Source organism: Puma concolor, chromosome E3 (assembly GCF_028749965.1).
Source record: "Puma concolor isolate L17-30 chromosome E3, mPumCon1.1.hap2, whole genome shotgun sequence".
Classification (NCBI taxonomy): Eukaryota; Metazoa; Chordata; class Mammalia; order Carnivora; family Felidae; genus Puma; species Puma concolor.
In genome coordinates, this window is record NC_141682.1 from 9505990 (window position 1) to 9530280 (window position 24291).

Genomic DNA, 24291 nt, shown 5'->3' on the forward strand with positions numbered 1-24291 from the left:
TTTGGGGGGGCGCCTGGGTGGCTCAGTCGGTTAAGCATCCGACTTCGGCTCAGGTCATGATCTCATGGTCCGTGAGTTCGAGCCCTGCGTCGGGCTGTGTGCTGACAGCTCGGATCCTGGAGCCTGCTTCAGATTCTGTGTCTCCCTCTCTCTCTGACCCTCTCCCATTCATGCTCTGTCTGTCTCTGTCTAAAAAAATAAACATTAAAAAAAATTTTTTTTTTAAAATACACTTTTGGGAGGCCCTACCCATGAATCTCTGGGGTTAGAAGTGGCGGGGGCAGGAATCTGTATGTGTGTGTGTGTGTGTGTGTGTGTGTGTGTGTGTGTGTGTGTATGCATACATGTATGTATATATGTGCATGTATACATGTATACATGCACATACATATATGTATGTGTATATATATATAACATGTATTTAGTTTTGAGATAGTGCAAGTGGGAATGAAAGAGAGGACAGAAGATCTGAAGCGGGCTCTGTGCTGACAGCTCAGAGCTTGGAGCCTGCTTCAGATTCTGTGTCTCCCTCTCTCTCTGACCTTCCCTGTTCATGCTCTGTCTCTCTCTGTCTAAAAAATAAACATTAAAAAAAAATTTTTTTTTAAATACACTTTTGGGAGGCCCTACCCATGAATCTCTGGGGTTAGAAGTGGCGAGGGCAGGAATCTGTATGTGTGTGTGTGTGTGTGTGTGTGTGTACATACATGTATGTATATATGTGCATGCATACATGCACACACATACATGTTTATATGTACATGTACATGTATACATGCACATACATGTGTGTGTATATATATATAGATATAGATATAGATATAAAACATGTATTTAGTTTTGAGATAGTGCAAGTGGGAGTGAAAGAGAGGACAGAAGATCCAAAGCGGGCTCTGTGCTGACAGCAGTGAGCCTGATGTGGGGCTCAAATTCATGAACTGCGAGATCATGACCTGAGTGGACGTTGGACAGACGCTCGACCGACTGAGCCACCCAGGTGCCCCCAAGGAATCTGTATATATTTTTAAAGTGGCCCCGGGGCTGATGTGGGTGCACTGCCCTGCGGAGGCGAGAGGCGCTTCAGCTTTGAGAGTTTGTTGTTCCAGTGGGAAGGTGCAGAATTCTAGCACAGCATTTCATGGGAGCTGCAAACTATAGAATAAGCCTCCTGCCACTTCTTGTCACCTATAACTACAACAGCCCCAAAGCTCAAAGGGTAACTCAAGAGGAACAACAGCAAGGCACAATCAGCAGCAAGATCAGGGCCCTGCCTGAACGCGAAGCCCACCGCATACACTCTGGCTCCTGTGACCATGTTTCCAACCCCCCAGTGGGACGTGGGTCAGGGCTTAATCAAGGGGACTCCCAGGCGGCAACAGTTGGAGCAGGGCTGTTGCAGGAGCTCAGGGATGCTTGGCAGAGCTGCCTTTCTGAAACCTGAGCCTTGGGGGTAGGGGGAAGGGGAAGGAGGGGCTGCCTGGCCCTGGGAATCCACGCCTGCCTCCCCCCCTGCGCCGCCCCCCCACCCCTGCAGCTGGGAGCTCCTCCTCTGCCTGGATGTCCCTTCTCTGGGGCTGCTCCAGACTGTGCGGGTCACCTCCACTCTCCCTTTGCCTCCCTCTGCCCCTGAGGTCTGGTGGGGACAGGCTGGGGCCACGAGTGAGCTCCATGGACGGGGACTTGGCCTCAGCTTATCTTCCAGCTTTGGAAAGGAAAGAAGAAAGGACTGTGCTGATTTGCATTTGGGGGATTCTTCCCCCTCCTAAACTACTGGGGGCAGAAAAAGTGATTTGAGATTTAACCTTGGATAGACCGTGGAAGAAGGGACAGAAAGAGCCCAACATTCACCCAGGTATGAATACTTCAATTCTGCTAGTGTGTGTGTGTGTGTGTGTGTGTGTGTGTGTGTGTGTGTGTGTGAGAGAGAGAGAGAGAGAGAGAGAGAGAGAGAGAGAGAGAGGGAGAGAGGGAGGATGACAAGTTTTCTACTGGTCGGATGTGGAATTGCCCTTGATGATATCCCGGGCCCCTCTGACTGCTTCATTCTATGATTCTGCAGCCCTAAACTTCATTCAGTCATTCAACAAACATTTCCTGAGTGTCCACCCTGTGCCAGATGGTGCCATTGAACAAGATCTGGCACTTGCCCCAAAAAAGGTCCACAGATAGTAGTAACAATAGCAGTAGCTCCCACACATACGGTGGGTCAGGCACTGGGCTAAACCTTCTATAAACTTTAGCTCTTTAGGGGCACCTGTGTGGCTCAGTAGGTTAAGCATCCAATTTTGGCTCAGGTCATGATCTCACGATTTGGGAGTTTGAGCCCTGCATTGGGCACTCTGCTGTCCGCACAGAGCCAGCTTCAGATCCTCTGTCTCCCTCTCTCTCTGCCCCTCCCCTGCTGTGCTGTCTCTCAAAAATAGGTAAACATTTAGGAAAAAAAAAACAAAAACCCCAAACTTTAGCTCCTTTGACCTAGCCACAATCGTCAGAGCTAAGTATATTACTAACCCCATTTTACAGATTACAATAGTGAGGCTTAGTGAGGTGAGATCACAGAGCTGGTTGGTGGTGGAACTGATGCTTCTGACCACTGTGCTGTGCTGCCTGGCCCGCCCTGTAAAGGCAGAAGATGAACTAATAACACACAAAAGGAGGGAGTGTGAGAGCTTCAGAGAGTCACAGTTCCCGGAGGGCAGGGAACAGTTAAGTCTCATTTCCACCAAGGGTCCCAGGGGTGAAGCAGGGGCGGGCCCAGATCACTATGGAGTCCCTCAGCAAAGACAGGCCCGTGACTACACCTCCTTGGAGTCCTCAGTCCCCATCTCCCAGCTGTCCCGGGTCAGGCAGAGGGAATACAAAAGCTGATTATTCCACTGGGGGCTGTTCTGGGCCCCATGAATGGAGTATTGAAAACCCTGTGTCCACATCCAGATAGGTTTTCAATCTCTCCCCAACAAGACTGTTTGTATACCCGGACGGAGGCCAAGCCAGGGGGAAATGGCAGGGGTCTCCTGCCGGGAGGTATCTCCCTCTCAGTGTAGCCCAAACAGACCCATCCTCTAAACCAGGCCCCCATCTCCCCCCAGCCGTCGCATCACTGTCCATGCGCTGTATCGGCCTCTTGCTGGAGGTCTGTCGGAAAGGGGACCTAGGGTCTTACTGGGACGTGCTTACATGGTGCAAATGTTCACTGAGTTGCATGCGTAGGATTTACACATGCTGGAGCTTGTATACCTCACTCCAAAATTTGTTTATTTTTAAGGAATCTCTACACCCAACGTGGGGCTCAAACTCACAACGCTGAGATTAAATGTCGCATGCTCTTGGGGCACCTGGGAGGCTCAGTCGGTTAAGTGTCCGACTTCAGCTCAGGTCATGATCTCACGGTTTGTGAGTTCGAGCCCGTGGCGGGCTCTGTGCTGACAGCTTGGAGCCTGGAGTTTGCTTCGGATTCTGTGTCTCCCTCTCTCTCTGCCCCTCCCTTGCCTCTGCTCACACTCTGTCTCTGTCTCCCTTAAAAATAAATAAACATTAAAAAAAAAAAAAAAAAAAAAGAGTCGCATGCTCTTCTGACCAAGCCAGCCAGGCACTCCTACTCAATCCAAAATACATGTTTTAGGTTTATTTATTTATTTTGAGAGAGAGAGAGAGAGCAGGGGAGGAGTAGAGGGAGAGGGAGAGAGAGAGAATCCCAAGCAGAATCCGATGCGAGGTTCAAACTCACAAACCGTGAGATCATGACAAGATCAAGACCTGAGCTGAAACCAAGAGCCAGGTGCTAACCTGACTGAGCCACCCAGGTGCCTCTCAATCCAAAATTTAAAAAATAATCTTCAAGGCCTTCCCACCCCAAAAGGGCAGAGCCTCTCAAATGTCACCTATTCTCCCAGCCCTTCACCATTTTGGCATATTTGAGAGTCATGGGAACCATACTTCCTTGACTGTTTGTTTTTTTTTTCCTTAAATTGATTCTTTTCTTCTGATTTATTTATTTTGCGGGGAGGGGAGTGCAAGTGAGTGAAGAACAGAGAGAGAGACAAATCCCAGGAGGGACAGAGAGAGAGAGAGAGAGAGGGGGGGAGAGACGGAGAGAAGCAGGGCTCACTCGAAGTGGGCTTGTGCTTACCCAAAGCAGGGATGAGCTAACCTGATGCCGGACTCGAACTCCCCAACTGTGAGATCATGACCTGAGCCAAAGTCAGATGCTTAACGACCGAGCCACCCAAGCTCAGGTGCCCTCATTTCTTCTGATTTGTATTAACGTTTTTTAAAAAAATGTTATTTTATTTATTTTAGACAGAGAGAGGGCACAGGAGCAGGGAAGGGGTAGAGAGAGGGAGAGAGAGAATCCCATGAACTGCGAGATCATGACCTGAGCCAAAATCAAGAGTTAGACATTTAACCAACTGAGCCATCCAGGTGCCCCTGATTTAAATTAACTTTAAAAATAAACTTTATAGGAGTGCCTGGGTGGCTCAATTGGTTGAGCGTTGGTCTTTGGCTCAGGTCATGATCTCGGTTTGTGAGTTCGAGCCCCGCGTCGGGCTCTGTGCTGCCAGCTCGGAGCCTGGAGCCTGCTTCGGATTCTGTGTCTCCCTCTCTTTCTGCCACTCCCCTGCTCATGCTCTGTGTCTCTCTATCAAAAATAAATAAAATGTAAAATAAATAAATAAATAAATAAATAAAAATAAACTTTATAATGCTCCAAATAAATGGAAAACCAGAATCCTTTACTATAAACAGAAAGCATTGTAAAAAAAAAAAAAAAAAAAAAAAGAAAGAAAGAAAATAGGGGTGCCTGGTGGCTCAGTTGGTTAGGCGTCTGACTCTTGATTTCAGCCCATGTCATGATTTTGGCTCAGAACATGATCTTGGCTCAGATCAGGGTTTCGAGGTTCGTGGGTTCAAGCCCTGCACCAGGCTCCACGCTGACAGTGCAGAGCCTGCTTGGGATTCTCTCTCTCCCTCTCTCTCTACCCCTCCTCTCCCCTCTCTCAATAGAGAAAGAAAGAAGACAATAGTAGACATCCTTTCATCTCCCACTAAAATTATGTGGATTACCACCAGTGGCACCAGCACCAGGCTTTGGGATACGGTGCCCTGGAGGATAAACCCTGAGCCCTCGGCACAGACTCCGGGCCTGTGATGCTTTGGGACCAGGCAGCAGTCCAACTTTGTCTCCTGCCGTGGCTCTCACACACCCTCTGCTCCAGCCAGACCTAAGTCTTGTGCTCTACCCTCAGAGAGCCCAGCTGTTGCCCCCGCCGCCTCCGCCTCCACTCAGAATGCCGAATCCAAGCGGAAATGTCACATCCCCCTGAGGCTCTCGCTGAGCCCCTTCCAGCTGGAGGATGTGACTTAGGATCTTTATTTCCAGATGTTCCAGCTGTGACTTCTCCACCACCCCTTGACGGGACCATCTGAACGGCCATCCACTGGCTGGATGCACGAGGAAGCAGAGATGCGAATTGGTCCCCAGCCAGCAGAGAAGAGCAGGGGGCGGGGGCTGGGAGACTGGAGCACTGGCTCTTCACGCCTCCCCCCGGCCCTGTCCTTCCTTCTCCTTTTGCCGCTGGGTGAGTGCCCTCCCCCCTCAACCCCGGACCCTTCCCTTGTCTGGCTCTTGGTTTTCCCAGCTGTAAAATTATGGTTTGTGAATGAGATTGTTTCCGAAGTTCTTTTCAGCTCTGACATTTGTTCAGGGTTGATGAAATCTAAGGGTCTGTCTGAGTTGGGGAAGTGGAGGGCTTGGTGCTGGAGGTGAGGGCTCGACGTAAACAGGGTCTGGGCGGTTAGGGGACACCGGAAATAGGGAAGGAGGGAAAGGAGCGGGCTCACCAATGGCTGTTGGAAAGGCAGCTGGTGGAATACATAGAACCAAATGACCTAGGCGCCATGCTAACTTGAGAAAGAAGCAACCGAGTCTCAGTTTCTTCATCTGTAAAATGGGCACACCAGTACACACCTCAGAGCATTGTCCTAAGGATTCTATGAGGCGCCTGGAGGCACATGAAGGTGCCTGGGAACCGTCACACCCTGCGCACAAGTGAGGGGCTTTTCTGGGCTTGTCAATTTCCCACACTGGGCCAGTTTCCCTGTTTCCTACCACCTCCCCCCACCCCGCCCCAGGCCATGTGCCCAGAATTGTGTGCTGAAGAAGAGTGTGGCTATTTGGGTCGGAATCTCGGCTCTATTCTTTGTTCTCTGTGTGGCCTTGAGCAAGTGGCCTCACTTCACTAAACCAGAAGTTTCCTCATGCGTGAAATCCTACCTACCTTACGCGTCCCACTGGTTAAGTTAGCCAGGCCACATACAGCAATGGGCACAGTGCCTGACTTACACATAATGAGAGCTGAAGCAGAAGGCCTTGTATAGGTAAATCTTTGGGGGGATATCCTAATAAATCCCAAAGCCAATTGGCGCACTTAAGACAGAGCTACTGACCGTCTGCTGAGTAATACCAGGAAACACACAGACAGGCAGGGCCACATCACCAGGCAGAAGACCCAAGAAGGCTTGGAGACTGTGTCCAGAGATTGAGAGGAAACCGCATTTCTAGCTGAAGGCTCCAGGAAGGCTCTCCAGGGGCAGGGACTCCGAGCTATATCTAGAAGGATCTGCAGGCTCTAACGAGCAGAACTGTTCAAGTAGACGAGACTGCAGGGTTAAAGACCCAGAGACAAGACTGATGGGAAATTAAGAAGTAAAGGAAGGTGGGACTCCTGGCTGGCTCAGCGGGTGGAGCGTGCAACTCCTGATTTTGGGGTTGTGAGTTCCAGCCCCACGCTGGCTGTAAAGACTACTTAAAAAATTTTTTTTTCAACATTTATTTATTTTTGGGACAGAGAGAGACAGAGCATGAACGGGGGAGGGGCAGAGAGAGAGGGAGACACAGAATCGGAAACAGGCTCCAGGCTCTGAGTCATCAGCCCAGAGCCTGACGCGGGGCTCGAACTCACGGACCGCAAGATCGTGACCTGGCTGAAGTCAGACGCTTAACCGACTGCGCCACCCAGGCGCCCCCTGTAAAGACTACTTTAAAAAAAATTACTTAAAAATAAAATATTTCAAAAAATAAAAAAAGAAGTGAGGGGAAGCTGGCTAAAAGGCTTTGTAGAGAAAGCTCAGGATCTGGGACTCCTGCAGGAAATGGGGAGTCTTTGAGGCACTTCACAGTGGAGGGGGAGAAGCAGACAGACCCGTTTCAGGCAGGCAGAGAGAAGAGAAGCTTGGAAAAGGCAGGGAAAGTGAAGAGGAGGGGGATGATGGTAAGGATCATGGGGGGAGAGGAGGCTGTTCCCAGGGCCCTTGGCCAAGGGTGGGGGCAGAGGGACCAATGCTTTTTCTCATTCTGTTTCAGCCAGCGCCCTACAGCCCACCCCACTGCCCTTTCCAGGTAGGTGCCCCTGCCCCTCCTGCCCATACCCTGCCCTGCCCCCAGGTACCCAGATGAGCAGACGGAAGGCCTCAGGGAATGACAGCTAACCAGCCCTCCGTAACTCTAGATGCCCCCAAAGAGATTGCGCTAGTCTCCCCATTTTACAGAGAGGGAGAAATAAGGCCCGGAAGGGACTGACCGTAAGGCTCCCACGGCTTCGCAGCAAGGTGGGCGTCCTGCACATCAGGCCCAGCAATCCCCCTGGTGCCAGCCCAACCCTCTCCACAGAGCTGAGGCTGGTGGGGGGCCCGAGCCGCTGCCGGGGGCGCCTGGAGGTCTTGCACGGCGGCTCCTGGGGCAGCGTCTGTGACGATGACTGGGATGTGGTGGATGCCAACGTGGTGTGTCGACAGCTGGGCTGCGGCCTGGCACTGCCCGTGCCGCGGCCCCTTGCCTTCGGCCAAGGCCGAGGCCCCATCCTGCTGGACAACGTGGAGTGTGGCGGGCAGGAAGCTGCGCTGAGCCAGTGCGGCAGCCGAGGCTGGGGCGTCCACAACTGCTTCCACTACGAAGATGTGGCTGTCCTGTGCGATGGTAAGCAGAGACCTGTGACCCGGGAGGGCGGGCAGCAGGGTTGTATGGACGAATGAAGGGACTGGCATGGCAGAAGAACAATCCAGAGGTGGCATTGCACGGTGTGGGGGAGGAGCCCCGGCCTCGTTGTCAGGGTCCCAGCGGCCCTTCTGCCTCATTGTGCGATCCTGGCTGAAGGAAAACCAGCATTATTGCTTCTATTTGGGGCCTTGATGGTTCCAGCCGAGCTCTCTCCCCATTTGACAATCAAACAATTGGGGTCAACACTGGCAGTGAGGTCCGTTTGGTGTGGAGCTGCAGCAGACATCTCTGAGAGGCGTTGACCTTGAGAGTATTGGTTCTAGTTTTCAAGAAAATCGCCTGGTGGGCCCATTAAATAAAATACAGACGGTGGCCCCATCCCAGAGTTTCTGATTCTGCAGGTCTGGGGTGGGGCCTGGGAATTTGCATTTCTAATAAGTTCTCAAGTAACGTAATGTTGCTCTAAGAACACAAAGAACTTGTCTGAAGCTACTGCTTTCTGGACTCAGGGGGCCCCTTCTCCTCTCATACCCCAGGGTTCCTGGCTTTGACCCTTTGTGCGGCCAGAGGCCCTATGGCAGGTACCTTAGGGGTCCATGCCCTGCCGCTCACACATCCGGTGTGAGGATGAAGAACAGAAAGATCCATGTATCCTCCTCCCTTCCACCCTGCTTCCTTCCCAGAATTCTTGCCCACGCAGCCCCCAACAAGGAAAGTGTTAACCAGTAGGGCGCCCCCTACAACTCCCCAGAATGGGAAAGGTAAGTAAGGGCAACATGGGGACCACCTGGGTCATAGGAGAAGGACCCCGAGAGGAGTCTGCCACCCTTACCTTTGATGGTGGGAAGAGAGGGATTACCGATGGGTGAGCTGGGACATTCCCTTCCCATCCTGCCCCTTGCAGGCCCCCAGGCTGCTCACAGTCTGGCTAGGGAAAGAGGAGGCATTCCTGTGGGGTGATTAAAAATAGCACAGGGGCTCCGACTGACTTCAGCTCAGGTCATGATCTCACGGTTTGTGAGTTCGAGCCCCACGTCCGGCTGTGCAGACAGCTCAGAGCCTGGAGCCTGCTTGGGGTTCTGTGCCTCCCTCTCTCTTTGCCCCTCCCCCGCTCACACTCTGCCTCTCTGTCTCTCTCTCTCTCTTTCAAAAGTAAATATTAAAAAATATATTTTTTAAAAAAGTCAGCACAGGGGCACCTGGGTGGCTCGATCGGTTAAGGGTCCAACGCTTGATTTTGGCTCACGTCATGATCTCATGGTTTGTGGGTTCGAGCCCAGTGTTGGGCTCTGTGCTGACAGTGCAGAGCCTACTTGGGATTCTGTCTCTCCCTCTCTCCTGCTCCTCTCTCTTGCATGCTATTTCTCTCAAAATAAATAAACTTAAAAAAAATAGTCAGCTGAGGGCACCTGGATGGCTTGATTATTTACACATAAGACTCTTGGTTTTGGCTCAGGTCATGACCTCACTGTGAGTTTGAGCCCTGTGTCAGGCTCCGTGCTCCTGGTGCAGAACCTGCTTGGGATTCTCTCTCTCTCTCTGCACTCCTCCCGCATACACACACACACACACACACACACACACTCTCTCTCTCTCTCTCTCTCTCTCTCTCTCTCAAAATAAACTTAAAAACCAGCACAAGTTGCTAAAGAGGTGAGGACTGGAGCTTAATCCAATGGGAGACTCAGATATGTACAGAAATATGGATAATGATGGAGAACGAGAAAATGAAAAGTGCCCCCAAAGAGGGACAGATTAAATAAGCAAGGAAGCCCAGAGGAGGAAGAGGGTCTCACCTACTAGAGATATGGGAGGGCTTCCTAGAGGAAGAATTGTTGGCAATGCACCTGGAAAGGTGAGGCTCCTTTCACTGCAGGAGTAAGTGAGGAAACAGCAGAGTGTGGACTGGTACCAGGAAGGTTGGTTTGAGGCAGAAAATGACCCAGTCAAAGCCAGTTTGTCCTGATCCCACAAACCTCCCCCAATCTGGGACTGTGAGGAGGAAGTGCCTTCGGGTAATTGGGTGAGAAGCTTCTCCTTGGTTTTAGGTGCTGGGGTCCCATGCACTGTGGGTACGTGGAGGGCCTGAGGCATTGGGGAAGCACTGGATTGGGTGCACTGTTGGTGGGGGAGGCACAGCCCTGTGGGAAATGCTCCCGGCCCGCCCCCCCAACCAGGTGAGGGCAGCGTGCGCCTGGTTGGGGGCGTGGGCCCGTGTCAGGGCAGAGTCGAGATCCTTCATGGTGGCCTGTGGGGCACGGTCTGCGACGACGACTGGGGGCTGCCGGATGCTGCTGTGGTCTGCCGCCAACTGGGCTGTGGGGCGGCCCTGGCCGCCACCACCAACGCCTTCTTCGGTTATGGCACGGGGCACATCCTTCTGGACAACGTGCACTGCGAAGGCAGCGAGCCCCGCTTGGCAGCCTGCCTAAGCCTGGGCTGGGGTGTGCACAACTGCGGCCACCACGAGGACGCCGGCGCGCTCTGCGCAGGTGCGGGTTCGGGGGCGGGGCTGGGCGGGGACCGGGGCGGGGCCCCGTCCTGACGCGAGCGGAGGCGGAGGCGGAGCGGGGCCGAGCGGGGCCGGGCGCGGCTTGGTGGCTACCCCCCCATGCACCCCAGTGCTCTCCGGGAAGGCCCCAAAATTACTTTTAACGTCTCAGTACTGCTCAGTACTGCTCTAGAAGTGCCTCTGAAAGTCCCAGTACTCTTTGTGGTAGGTTTCACGGTATTGTGCCACCAATACTCCAGAATTATTTAGCAGTACCCCAAGAAAGCCTCCGGAATTTTCTAGCAATTTCTAAGTGCTCTTCATGGAATACTCCAGAGTAAAGTAATAGTACTCTAGAATTACCCCAGAGCTACTCCAGAATTCTCTCACTGTAGCCCAGGTATGCCCCCAGAATTACCAAGCACAGCCGTCTGTAATCCTTTGTAATCTGTAACCACAATAGTGTGTTCACCCACCTGGTCCCTCTCCCATTTTGAGATTTTTCCTGAGCAAATAGGAATAATAGGGCCAGTAATGGCACTTCACAGATGGACTCCACTCTATAGCATATAAATTGTTTGCTCTGCCTCACAGCACACCAGGGGCCATTATTCCTGGTTTACAGATGGGAAAGCTGAGGCCCAGTGAGGCAGAGCCTTACCCATGGTCACATAGTGAGTCCTGGCAAAGCCACAGCTAACCTTGCTGCACAGTCTCCAGCATGACTCTTGCCCTTTCTAGTCCTATTTTATCTGCAAGATGGGGATGAGTCTTGTGCTGTAAGCCCCTCAGGACTGTGCATGGCCCTCCCTGGTGGGTAAGGCCTTCTCTGTCTCTCCATCTTGGACACACACTGGGCTTCTGAAAACACTGGAGAGAAACGAAAGCATGTGTGTCAAAGCCCTTTATAAACTGCAATGTGGACACCTGTGCACCAAAAGTAAATTACAAACACTGTCAAGTAGGGCAGATCCCCCCCCCCCCCCACCCCAGTTTGGGAATAAAATCTGTTGTGCTCTCCACAGAGACCCTCCCATCCTCCCCTGATGGCACAAGGCTGACCCGGAACCAAAACCTTGGCCTCTGACGCTGCTCCCTTCTCTCCTGCTCTAGTCCTGGGCCCCCTGACTCTCACCACACTACCACCCTTGGCCACAAGAGAGGACTGGGCCTGGCACACAGAGCCAGAAGGTAAGGAGCCCAGCCTTCTGGGCTGGAATGGTAGGGACAAGGCAGACAGGGCTGGGAAATAGAAAGGCTGTTCTGGATCTACTGGAAGGCGGCCCTGGCTAGCTGACCAGGACTTTCCGCCCGATGGTAAAGAGGTGGGCGAGAGAATCACGAGCAGATGGAGCAAGGATGAAATCCAGAGCTCTGAAAAGTTCAGCAAGGTGGGAGGAGACAGTAAGAGATTTCTTCAAAGCTCTGAGGTACAATTTGGGTGGGTGCTGAGGTTGGAAATCGAGAGACCTTGTGAGAGGGTTGAGCTAAAGGTTGAATGAAAGCTAGAAGCACATTGGGAATCCCGTCTGGAACTATCATTGAGATTCAAATTAGAATAATGCCTGGAAACAGGATTCGGTTCATTCCAATCAAGTTTCCTGAGGACCACACCGGACTACACGGCGACACTAGGATTGAGGCTGAGTGTGGGGTGCAGGTGTGGTACAGCTGGGGGCTCGTAGGCATCGCTGTGCCCTGTTGTAGGCCAGAAGGCCTCCTCGTCCCCTTCACATGCTCTAGAGGCCCTGTCTCTGCAGCTACAGGAGTTGGTGCCCTGCCTTCCAGGGAGATGGCACTGTTCACCACAGCCACCTGGGTCGCGGGGAAGAAAAGTAAGTGGCAGAGCCAGGGTCCTGTGGGGGTGGGAGAGGGGTAGGGCCGGGGCTCTGTCCCGGAACCAGCGGCCCCAGCCCAGCCCCTATGGCCACGGGCCTGTGCGCCCCGCAGGCGGGCGGCTGCGGCTGGTGGGCGGTCCGGGCCCGTGCCGCGGCCGCGTGGAGGTGATGTACGCCGGGGGCTGGGGCACCGTGTGCGACGATGACTGGGACTTCGCGGACGCGCGTGTGGCCTGCCGCGAGGCGGGCTGCGGGCCTGCGTTGGGCGCCACGGGCCTCGGCCACTTCGGCTACGGGCGCGGCCCCGTGCTGCTGGACAACGTGGGCTGCGCCGGGACGGAGGCCCACCTGAGCGACTGCTTCCACCTGGGCTGGGGCCAGCACAACTGCGGCCACCACGAAGATGCCGGCGCGCTCTGCTCAGGTGAGGTGGCGGCGGGGCCGCGCAGAGGCGCGCACTGCCGCGCGGGCGGGGCCGCGCAGCACGGCCTCCCGGGAATGGGCGGGGCCGCGCGCAGACGCGTACTGCGGCGCAGGCGGGGTAAGGCTGCCTCTGAGAAATGGGCGGGGCCGTGCGTGAGGGCTCTCTGCGGCACTGCAGCGTGAGAGGGGCTGGAGAGGACGCGCACTCCGCAGAGAGGCGGAGCCCGACCATAGACGCGCGCTGCGGCTGCGCAGCATGGGCGGAGCCGGGAAGGGAGCGCCCTCTGCAGTGAGAGGGGGGTAGGGCTTGGGGCGGGCGCGCCCGCTGCGGCAGTGAGGGGAGGGCGAGAGGCGAAAAGCTAGGGACAAAGTCTGGAAATCTGTGTGAAGGGAGGGGCAGGGTCTCTTTCTATCTGCTGAGTCAAGGACCCGCAAAGCTCTAGGAAGCAGAGTTGATCAGCTTTCGGGGAGCAAGCGTCTGACCTTTGAGAATCAATGGAAAGGGGTGTTTGTAGAGTCTGACCTATTTTAAAATGCTCCTGTTTATTGATTGGTGTGGGAAATGAGATCTTCACCCTCCTTTGGTGCCCTTGGCCTAGGAGCCTTGGCCACAAAGGGGTAGCTACAAAGGGTCCTACTTTGGTTTCCAGGGTGAAAGAATCACAACCCCATTTCTGATCCAAGTGGCAGAAAGCAGTTCTCCTTCAGGGTCCTGTGAGGCCCTTCCTGTCCCTTAATCAGGCTCCCCTTGGGAGGGTAGAAGGTAACCTGGCCTCAAGGAACATGTTCCCTAATGTGACAGCCACCTCTTTTTCTTTGTCCTTGCTGAGCCAGGCCCAGAGGAGCTAGGACTTCAAGTCCAGCAGGATGGTTCTGAGACCACCCGGGCGCCCACTCCTCGGCCCAGGGACGGTAGGTGCCCACAGCCCCAAAGATGGAAGTAGAGGCGTTAGGATCGGAAGGACCAGAACTGGGGGAGATCACAGCCTGAGGTTACACAGCTCAGCAGATTTGTACCAGGTTTGAGAACCTTTGTTTTGTGTTAGTCTCTGTTCTCGTTAATAAGGGTATGGTATCCAGAAGAGGGAAGTGGGTTTTAAGGGAGCAATCTTAGAGATTTCTAGAGATGGGATCAAAATAAGGGGCTCCTTCCTGAAGAGATGAAAGGAAAGAATTCAATTTTAAGCCTGTGGGTGAGGGGAGATGATAACCTCCAGGGGACACAAGCACAGTCTCCAGAGAGTGGCACTGGGGCTGAGGGTCTGGGGTTATGAACAGAGGACTAAGGAAAGAGCAGACATGAAGCACTCAGCAGGGACACAGCACCCCACAAAGGCTCGTACACATTCTTCCAGTCCAGAGACTGAGTCTAGACTGCCACCCAGCTTATTTTAACCTGATTTATCTGCCCTTGTCCATCGGCCCCCAGAGCAATGCTGTGTCTGACATCACTACCCTTTGCCTTTTCTGTCTACCCCTTTCATGGCCTGGCATGGGCCAGCCCCTTCCAGCCCTGGGCCTTGTCTCTCCACAGGGCACCTGCGTCTGGCCAATGGAGCCCACCAATGTGAGGGGCGCGTAGAACTCTTCCTAGGGCAACGGTGGGGCACTGTTTGCGATGACGCTTGGGACCTGCGGGCAGCCACTGTCCTGTGCCACCAGCTGGGCTGTGGCCAGGCCCTGGCAGCCCCCGGCGAGGCCCACTTCGGCCCGGGCCGAGGCCCTATCCTCCTGGACAATGTCAAGTGCCGTGGGGACGAGAGTGCCCTTCTGCTCTGCTCTCACATCCGCTGGGATGCCCACAACTGTGACCACAGTGAAGACGCCAGTGTCCTGTGCCAGCCATTGTGACCCAGTCCATTCTGCAGACCATCTCTTCTGGGAGCCTGCTGTGGCCTGCCCCTCTTCCTCCAGGAAGCCCTCCTCCTCTGACAACTTCAGTTCACTCTGCCCTTCCCTCCTCTTGCCTGGGAGAGAGCCTATTCAGAGAGTGTGGTCCTGCATGGGGGAGCCTGGCTCCACCCAGGTGACATCACCTGTCACCAATTATTGTGGGCCCAATTCAGTAAGAGTTCCCACTTGCTGCTCAGCCAGAATATAAAATGGGGGGAAGGGAAGGACTCATAACTGTTTTCTTTGGTGGGGCTCCTGTTACAACACCTGACCCTGCCTTCCTGGACCCTGGTCCAGGAGGCTCAGGGGCTCTCTATAAATGGAGTATCCCCCCTCTCCCCAACCCATATTGGGAGCCCCAAGAAGAGGGAAGGCAGGAGAGACCCACAGCTCTTACCTTAGACTGCCTGTGGCTGCAGAAGAACCTGGGTTGTTGCCCTGGCCTTCTCCGTGAGGGCCCAGACTCAGATGGTGCTTGGCTGGACAAGGGGACTGGAGGGGCCAAAGCAGGGACAGCGGCCCCTCCCTGCAGCTGGAACCAACATCTCTGATTTATGCTGCCCCCACCACAGAGCCTCCACTTTGCAGTAGCGAAGAACCCTGGGGGCCTGTAGCCACCTGTTTATAGGTGCCAAGTCAATAAAGCATTGTTCCCCCCCCACCCCCCACCCCTGTCTTTTTACTTGCGGGCACAAGTGTATCATTTGTGGCAGCAGCAAAGACTGGTTAGAACTCTCTGGAGGAAACCGGCTCGGGGATGGAGGGCCGTGCAAGAGCATCATCAGAGAGCTCTCAGCAGGCCCGCACAGTCTTAGAAGTGCTGACTCGCAGTATGAGGCCTGTAAGGCCCCAGAGGGTCCCCAAGCCCACCCCTGCTTTCCTTTTGCATATAGAGAAACTTAAGGCCTGCAGAAGGAAAGGGTCTGCTCCAAGACACGTTGCAAGGTGGGAGAGGCACTAGAGCAATACTCAAGAAAAAGCAGGGAGATAAGAGCAAAGCAGCACAGGGGCGTCCCTGGGGGCTGCTCTTGGGGCACCTCACCTGGAGCTCCAGGGGCAGAAAGAAGTGGGCGATCTTGCCAGAGCCCCTCTCAGCCCCAGGGTAGGTGACCTGCCTGTTTAGCAACTGTCCTGGTCAAGCCTCTGCCCTCCACGTCCAGCACACAGGCTCTCTCGTTTCCTATGGCTGCTGTACCAAATTATCACAAACTGAGTGGCTTAAAACAACACAAATTTATTATTCTACAGTTTTGGGGGGTCGCTAGTCTGAAATGGGTCTCCCTGAGCTAAGTTCAAGGTCTCGGCAGGATGCTGTTCTTTCAGGAGAGTCTAAAGAAGAATCCGTTTCCTTACCTTTCCAGCTTCTAGAGGCTGCCTGCCTCCCATGCCTGCTCGTGACCTCCTTGTAGCCAACAATTGTATCACTTGGACCTCTGCTTCCACCGCCTCATCTCCTTTCCTGACATTCCTGCCTCCCTCTTCCATCCTCTGAAACCCCTTGTGATTATATTAGACCCTGGATAATCCAGGGTACTCCCCCCCATCTCAAGGTCCTTAACTTAACCACATCTACAAAATCCCTTTAGCCATTTAAAATAACACTGTTCAGGAGCTACAGGGATTAGGACATAGACATCTTGGTTGGGGGGAGGGCATTATTCTGCCTCCCACAGGCTCCATACCCGGGTCCTGGCTCCCAGCCAAGGAGTGAGGCAGACACTTGAGCTCCAAAGTCCATCAGCACTTGGCAGTAATGGCTTTGTCTCCATTTGTTAGGGAGCTCCAAGACCCACAGTGTCATTGGAAGGATGAGGATCTGAGCAACGAAAGGAATGAAAATACTTAAGGACTCAGGGAGTCGGGGCAGAGGGACCAGCCAGCCTGTAGCCCCCAGATCTGAGTGCAGCACGCTCAGATCCACTTAGCCACTGCGGCCACGCCCACATTCAAGTGTGTGTCTCCTTCATCCTGAGAAGTAAGTGTTACAGCTTCCCATCCCTGGATTCCTCTTTCGCATCTAAACAAAGTGCTTTCATCAGTACCAATGCTCTGCCCATTAACCCTCATAGCAGCCCTGCAAGAGAAGTAACATCGCCCCCTTTTACAGACAGGGAAAACTGAGGCTCAGGGAGGGAAACTGATTTGTCCAAGTTTCTCAGGGTTTCCCATGACAAAACCTAAGATTTCTCTATTTTTTTAAAGTAAGCTCTACACCCAGTGTGGGGCTTGAACTCATGACTCCAAGATCAAGGGTCACATGTTTTACCCACCAAGCCCACCAGGTGTCCCCTTAAAGCCTAAGATTTTGATGCCTCAATACTGGTCACCAACATGTCCAATACTCCCCTTCCTGGCACACGGTGGACTTGTACTTCCCTGCCCTCTTAAAGTGAGGCATGGCCCTGTGACACGCTTTGGCCAATGACACGTGAATGGAAGTACCCCTCATAGAGGAGCCCTCAAGGACCTGAGCACAGTTTGCCACATTCCTTCCTTCAGGGTGACCAGTGATGTTCCAGAGAGTGGAGGCCCCATCAACCTGTGTCCCTGAGTGAGGGCCACCTGGAGCAAAGCCTCTGTTGACTCAAGATGGGCTTAGAGTGAGTGAGAAACAAATCTTTGTAAGTGGGGCGCCTGGTGGCTCAGTTGGTTAATCGTCTGACTCTTGGTTTCCGCTCAGGCCATGATCTCATGGTTCGTAGGATTGGGCCCTGCGTTATACTCCACACTCAGCGTGAAGCCTGCTTAAGATTCTCTCTCCCTCTCCCTGTGCCCTTTTCCCCAACTTATGCACTCGTGCTCTTTCTCTCTAAAATAAAACAAAACAACAAGAACGACACAAACCTGGGTTTCCCTGTTTGGTAAGTAGCACTACCAACCACTAGCTTAAGCCATGAACCTGGGTGTTATCCCCAACAATCTCCACCCCCCAAAACCAATTAGTCACCGAATGTTACTGATTCTATCTCCCAAACCTTGCTGGAATCTGTTCACTTCTCTCCGTCCCCCCCATTTCTTACTACGGCTTCTTCACTGTCTCCCCGTCTCTAGCCTGTTCCCCATGCCACAAGAACAGTGAGCTGTTTACAACCCCGATGGTACCACTCCCCTGCTCAAACCCCTCCCATGGCTCCCCAGTGCTCTTCCTCAACTCTTGAGCTCGGTTTGCAAGGTCCTGTCCAGGCTGGCTCTGCCTGCGTTTCCGGCATCATCTCTTGCCACTTGCTGCCAGGATCTCGCCAGGCTGAACTACTTTCAATTCCTCTAATGTCTGGGCTCTCTTCCCACCGGGCCTCTGCACATGCTGTTCTCTCTGCCTGGGATACGCGTCACCCTCTCCCCTCCTTCCCCTGAGTCAACTCTTTTTAGCCTCATGTCTCAGCTTTCATTTTCTCCAGAAGGCCTTCTCTGATACCACCTCCTCTCGGTCTGGACTAGAAGCAGCCAACATCGCACCCTGTACCTCCCCGGGGACAGCACTCACCCCTGCTGAGACTGCTGACTTGGCTGTCTCCTCTCCTAGCTCAGGGGGCCTTAGTGGGCTGCGGCTGGGGCTGTCGTGCCCAACTTCGTGCACAGGACTACACATAGTAGTTGCTCAAATAATATTTGTTGGGTGAATGGAGGACATGAGCAAATATTTCTGGAGCACCTGTGTGCTAGGTCAAGCACAGTGTCGTGCTCTGGGGCTCCAGAGCAAGAAGAAATCTAAAGCAGCTTCCTGTCTGCGTGGCACAGGGATTACCTTCAAGAGGAGAAGACCAGTGATAAGCCATTGAACATATAAATAGTTGAGAGAGAGGTGCCTGGGTGGCTCAGTCAGTTAAGTGTCTGACCCTTGATTTCGGCTCAGGTCATGATCTCACAGTTGTGAGATCGAGCCCCACATTGGGCTCAGCGTGGAGCACAGAGTCTACTTGGGATTCTCTCTCTCTCTCTCTCTCTCTCTCTCTCTCACTCTCTCTCTCTCTCTCTCTCTCCTCTCTTTGCCCCTCCCCCTTCATGCACAGGTTTGCCTACAGGCACTCTCTCTCTCTCTCTCTCTCAAAATAAATAAATAACTTAAAAAAATAGTCGAAAGAATTTGAGCTACTGATAAGTGCTCTAAAGAACGTAAAGCAGGCTGTCCTGCTAGGGACTGGGTGGTGAGGGAGGGTCTCCAAAGAGGTGAGGCTTGAGTTGGGCCTCAGTAATGAGAGGAAGGTGGCCATGAACCTTTTGGCCACAAAAAGGTTTGAGGAGACACATTCCAAATCCCTCAGTGGGGATTTAGCCTGAGCTGTAGACGGGCCAGAGAGAAGGGCACTCTATGATTGGAGCAAAGAGGAACGTGCTAAGAGAGGAGTCAGGAAAAAGTGGTGGGGGGGAGATCACTTGGGGCTTTCTAGGCTGTGGGGAGAAGTTTTTTTTCCAAGGGCAATGGGAACCCATTGGAAAATGAGTGATACAGGTGCCCCAGATGTCAGCCTCTTGGATATCTTCCACGTCTTTCAACTTGATGAGTGCACCTTGCCTCTCAAAATTTACTTAAAAGGACCCAGCCACGTGTCTCCTGTTACAGTAGGACACCCAGCATCCCTACCAGAAACCTCAGGAATTCTTCAGGAGCTTAGATTCTGCCAAGCACTCCTGACTTTTGCTGATGTCTGAAACTTCCATCTGCTTTTGCCTCCACCGTGACTCTCCTTTTTCCTGTTCACTAAGCCCTTCATTCCTGGTTGCACCAATTCCAGGCTGTGCCTGTACCACACTTGGCTGATGCTTTGGAGCAAGGACCGAACCACCAACTGAAAATTGAGAAGCAGATACTTTGTTTTGACAAAGCCCTTCTATATTCATACACACCACCCCACACATTCACATGCCCAGATAACTTTTACTCATTTCCTCCACTCTAGCCCTAACGGCCTATGTCAGTGCTGAAACCCTCCCTTTCTCCTACTATGCTTCTTTCTTTCTCCTCTCTGTTTTGCAAACCCTCTGACTCCTGCCTTTTGGTCATTGCGCTTTTTTTTTTTCTCTTTTAAATAAGTTTCATCGAGATAAAATTTGCTTATCGTAAAGCTCACCCTTTTCAAGTACACAGTGCAGTGGTTTTTTGAGTATATCCACAGGGTTGTGCAACCATCACCACCACCTAACTCCAGAACGTTTCATCACCCCTCCCCCCAAAAAACCCTTATGCCCATGAGCCATCGCTCTTCATTCCCCTTCCCCCAGCTCCTGGCAACCACTAATCTACTTTCTCTGTGGATTAGCCGATTCTAGACATTTCATAGATGCGGAGTCATGCAATAAATAGGTGGCCTTTCTAGTCTGGCTTCTATCACTTAGAATAAATAATGTTTTCAAGGTTCATCTGCGTTATAGCATGTATCAGGACGCCATTCATTTTCTTTTTCTTTTAATTTAATTTTTAATTTTTTTAAATTTACATCCAAATTAGCATATAGTGCAACAATGTTTTCAGGGGTAGATTCCTTAGTGCCCCTTACCCATTTAGCCCATCCCCCTCCCACAACCCCTCCAGTAACCCTCAGTTTGTTCTCCATATTTATGAGTCTCTTCTGTTTTGTCCCCCGGACGTCATTCATTTTCTGGTGGAATAATATTCCTTTGTGTGGACTCAGCCAATTGTGTTTATCCATTCATCTGTTGATGGATACTCGGGCTGTTTGTACCTTCTGGCAATTATGAATAGTGCTCTGTGAATATTGACGTACAAGTATCCATTTGAGAATTTCTTTTCAATTCTCTTGGGTACGTACCTAGGAAGGGAATTCCTGAGCCATGTGGTAATTCCCTGTTTGACATTTTGAGGCACCACCAAACTTTTCCACACTGGTTGCACCTCTTACATTCCCACCCGCAATGACCTGGGTTCCAACACTCCACATCCTATTAAAAAAAAAAAAAATTCTAAGACAAAAACAAATGAAATTCTAGCCAGCCTAGTGGTTGTGAAGCGGTACCTCCTGGTTTTGATTTGCGTCTTTATTTTTTAAACATTTTTGGGGCACCTGGGTGGCTCAGTCAGTTAAGTGTCTGACTCTTGGTTTCAGCTCACGTCATGATCTCACGATTTCGTGGGGCCAAGCCTGGCATCAGTCTCTGGGCTGACAGTGTGGCGCCTGCTTGGGATTCTCTCTCTCCCCCCTCTCTGCTCCTCCTCCACTCATGCTGTCTCTGTCTCTCTCAAAATAAATAAATAAACTTAAAAAAAAAAAAAGTGTCGCATGCTCCACTGACTGAGCCAGCCAGGCACCCTACACCTTTTTAATGACTAATTATGTTGAGTATCTTTCCTTGTTCTTATTGGCTATTTATATATCTTCTTTGGAGAAATGTCTATTCAAGGCCGTTGCCCACTCTTCAATTGGGTTCTTGCTCATTTCTCATGCAGAACTGTCTAGCTATCTTATCCAAAGCCTAGCCTCCAGGGCTAGCTTTCCAAAACTGCCCTTTTTGTTTTGCTCATCAAAGCTGGCTGTCCTAATTGGAATTTTGCTGCCTTCTGTGTATCTATGTCATTTTGTCTTATTCTCACCATCACAACCGAGGATGAAGGTAAAATCCTTCTCTGATTTTACACACGAGTCTTTGGCGATTGGCCAGGATCCCACAACTGGTTAACTAGGGGGAGGGATTTGCAACCAGAGTAAATTCCCAAAAGCCCCACGCTCTTTCTGCTAACTAGCTAGTCCTAGCTTGTCTCAAGATCTCCCAGTATTCTAATCTCTACCGCAGAAAAGGGAAACTACAGAGAAGGCTCTGGAGCTTCTCCAGATCACATAGAAAGATCGGGGAATCACATGTAGGGACTCCCACCCCAACCCACAAATCCTTGCCCGAGTCCCACCCGCTCAGTGCTCAGTGCCGCGGGCCCGGAGGGAGCCACACGGCTTGGCCTTTCCGGCCCAGTCGGGTCGCGCCTTCCAGCTGAGTCACCGCCCTGGCGCTAGCGGGGCATGGCGGACAGAGAAAAAGCGAGTAGGCGCCCGTCCCGCGTGGGAACTGAAGCCCCACCCCTGGCTCCGCGCTGGCCTCCCGATTGGAGAGCCTGGGAACGGCACAGCCAATCACAGCAAGCTGCGAAGTGCCGTTGAGACGAACCTAAAGCAAAGGAGACGCCCTCTCCTCCCCTGGAAATAGCCCCTCCCGGGCGCACCCGTTGGAGCTTTTGGGAGTGTTCGGCCCCGGCCACTGGACGGGTGGGGCTGGCCGGAACCTGGGCCAGGGAGCCCTGGTGCAGCCTATCTCGGCGGCGTGGGAAGGAACGATGGGGAATGACCGCCGGGAGCTTGGAGTGCAGGCGACATTTTCTAGTCTGTGAGGCCTTTCGCAGCTTAAAAGACTGGCCCACCACTCGGGCCCGGCTGGGGTCTCCACTCTTGTTTCCAGAGGGGAGGATTAACCTACAGAGGCTTGTTAAAACTGTAAAGCCAGTTTTTGAGTGAACAAATTAGAGAAGGGCACCCTTGAACACTCCCAGACATGCACACTAGACTGAGAGTCTAACAACCAGCCGCGCTCTTAGAGGCACCCGAGCAAAGGCACAGGGAGGGGCGCAGGGTCATACTCTGAGGATGTGGCCCATGTGGTCTCTGGAGTTGGCTCTCAGGGCTTTCGTGATACAGGCAAGGCTGGGAAGGTGATCTCTGGCTCTTAGTGGATTCTCAAACTCATAGTCAAGGCCAGATGCTCTGTCTCGGAGGCTGGCTCTGCCCCTCTCTCCGGCCACCCATCCTGGCCTCTGCTCCTGCTTGCGCTTACTCTCAAAGACTCCCTGCAGTCTTTCTTTCCAGCTCACTCAGCTACTCATCAAATATTCTGAGCCCCTTCCTTGTGCCAGGTAGGGATGAAAAGCTCCATTGCAGGGCAAACCAGGTCTATGCTCTTCAAGAGTTTACAGTCCAGGCGGGAGATGAAGCAAAAATTCCATCAAAGCCTGATGAGCATTGCAATGGGAAAGAACAGTGTTAAGTAAGGGTCAGGTTACAGGGGCCCCTAATTTATACTGGGGGGAGAGGCCAGGGAAAACTTTGAGAGGAAAGTTACTTTTCAGAAGAGGAAAAGGAGGCTGGCCTTATTGGGGTGGGAGGAAAATCAGATGGCTGGAATGGAGGTTCAATCGAGATGGTGGGTTTAGAAGGGAGGAGAGCCTTGTAGGCTCATTAAAGATTATGGAGATTATCATGAGGGTACCAGTTGGCTAACTAGCGGTTTATAAGCAGAGGAGAGACATAAGATCTGAATTTTATAAAGATCACCCTGGGCACCCTATGGAGAAGAGAGAGCTTGTCGGGTAATAATATAGAAGTAGAGAGACTAGAGACTGCCGCATTAATGCAGGGGAGGTGAGGGTGGTTGGACTCTGGTGGGAGTGGTAGACAGTGAGCACAGGATGAGCTGTTGACCTGTCTAAAGGGAGCTCTAATGCTTCCTGGGTTCCTATTCATTCATTCATTAATTCATTCATTCTCCCATTCAGCAAGTATTTGAGCACCACTCTGGCCCAGAAATGAATGCCCAGTCTGCCAGGGAAAGGGGCTGCTGTCTGACCCAGTCAGGATAGAAGGCAAGAGGTGATGTCTGCAGAGGGGTTGGCGCACTCCTCTTCTGTGACCCCACAAGTGCACAGTATTTGGACACTGATGTGGGGGTTCCTACGCATTGCAGCCCTCACCGGGGCCTCGCCTCCTCTCTGCTGCCAGCCCGGAATTACTATTCCCGCTTGGCAGATGGATAACCTCATGCTCAGAAAAGGGACTACCCCGACCAAGGTCACTCACCTTGAGCTAAAGGCAGACTTGGAAACTGGGTGTCCGGGTTCCCACAGCTTCTCTCCTGCCCCTGCAGTCTGGCTGCCCACATTTGGGTTGTTTCAGGCTCAGAGAACCCCTCCACACCGTCAGGCAGGGGAAGCTGCAGACAGAGGGGCGCCTGCTCCCTGCCTCTCTGAGCCCAGCTCCGGCCCTGAGATTGCTATATTATTAGCAACAGCCCATGGCTGCAAGGAGTGTAGGGCCTCCAGCTTGCCAGGGGACCTCGCATGCAATATCTCATTTGATCCATCTGGCCACACTGGCAAGTGAAGATTATTGTCCTCACTTTACAAGTGAAAAGACTGAGGTTTAAAGACAGTAATTATTATGCATCGTTGGGGTTCAAAGACTGGCAAATATGTATCCTTCGAACTCTGACCCCTTGCTACTGTGCTGGGCTCTGTAGGAGGCAAAGATGAACGGGGAGTGGGCTCTGCCTCCAGAAAGGAGACCATCTATAGGGATATAATGCATATACGTTCCTAGACCTTGTATAAGACCCCAGGATGTGGGTCTTTGGAGAAGTGTTATGGGCTCAGAGGTGGAAAAAGGCCTCAATCCTAGTAGATGTTATGGGAAGCCTTCCGGAAGAGGGAACATTTAAGCTGAGGTTTGGATAGGCGGGGAGAGGTTGATTGATCCCCTCTGTGTCCTCTTCCCGCATCCTGGGCTCATCACACCTACCAGTGCACCTGGTAGATGTTCGATGTTTGAGTGAATGAAGGGGTAAATGAATGGCAGAGAGACTGGATGAGGCTAGGGTGCAGGTGGCCTTGGTGACCAGGAGCAAGAGTCTCTCCCAGTCCTGCTGCTGAGGGCTACTGT

At 52.5% G+C, this 24291-nt stretch overlaps 1 protein-coding gene across 2 annotated transcripts; it reads left to right on the forward strand.

Moving 5' to 3' along the window:
• The first annotated feature begins 5357 nt into the window (after positions 1–5357).
• Positions 5358–14725, forward strand: SSC4D (scavenger receptor cysteine rich family member with 4 domains). 2 transcript variants are annotated; one of them, XR_015245209.1, is made up of 10 exons: positions 5358–5579; positions 7364–7399; positions 7670–7975; positions 8680–8757; positions 10174–10488; positions 11601–11678; positions 12248–12322; positions 12438–12749; positions 13583–13768; positions 14283–14406. XR_015245209.1 is itself a non-coding variant. In XM_086691182.1 (10 exons), exons 1-10 carry the CDS (start codon positions 5447–5449, stop codon positions 14597–14599), a joined length of 1728 nt encoding a protein of 575 aa, XP_086547308.1. In that variant the 5' UTR covers positions 5358–5446; the 3' UTR covers positions 14600–14725. The 2 variants fall into 2 exon arrangements, 1 of the variants encoding a protein (XP_086547308.1); XM_086691182.1 differs by having other exon boundaries at positions 13583–13660; positions 14283–14725.
• The last annotated feature ends 9566 nt before the right edge of the window (positions 14726–24291 follow it).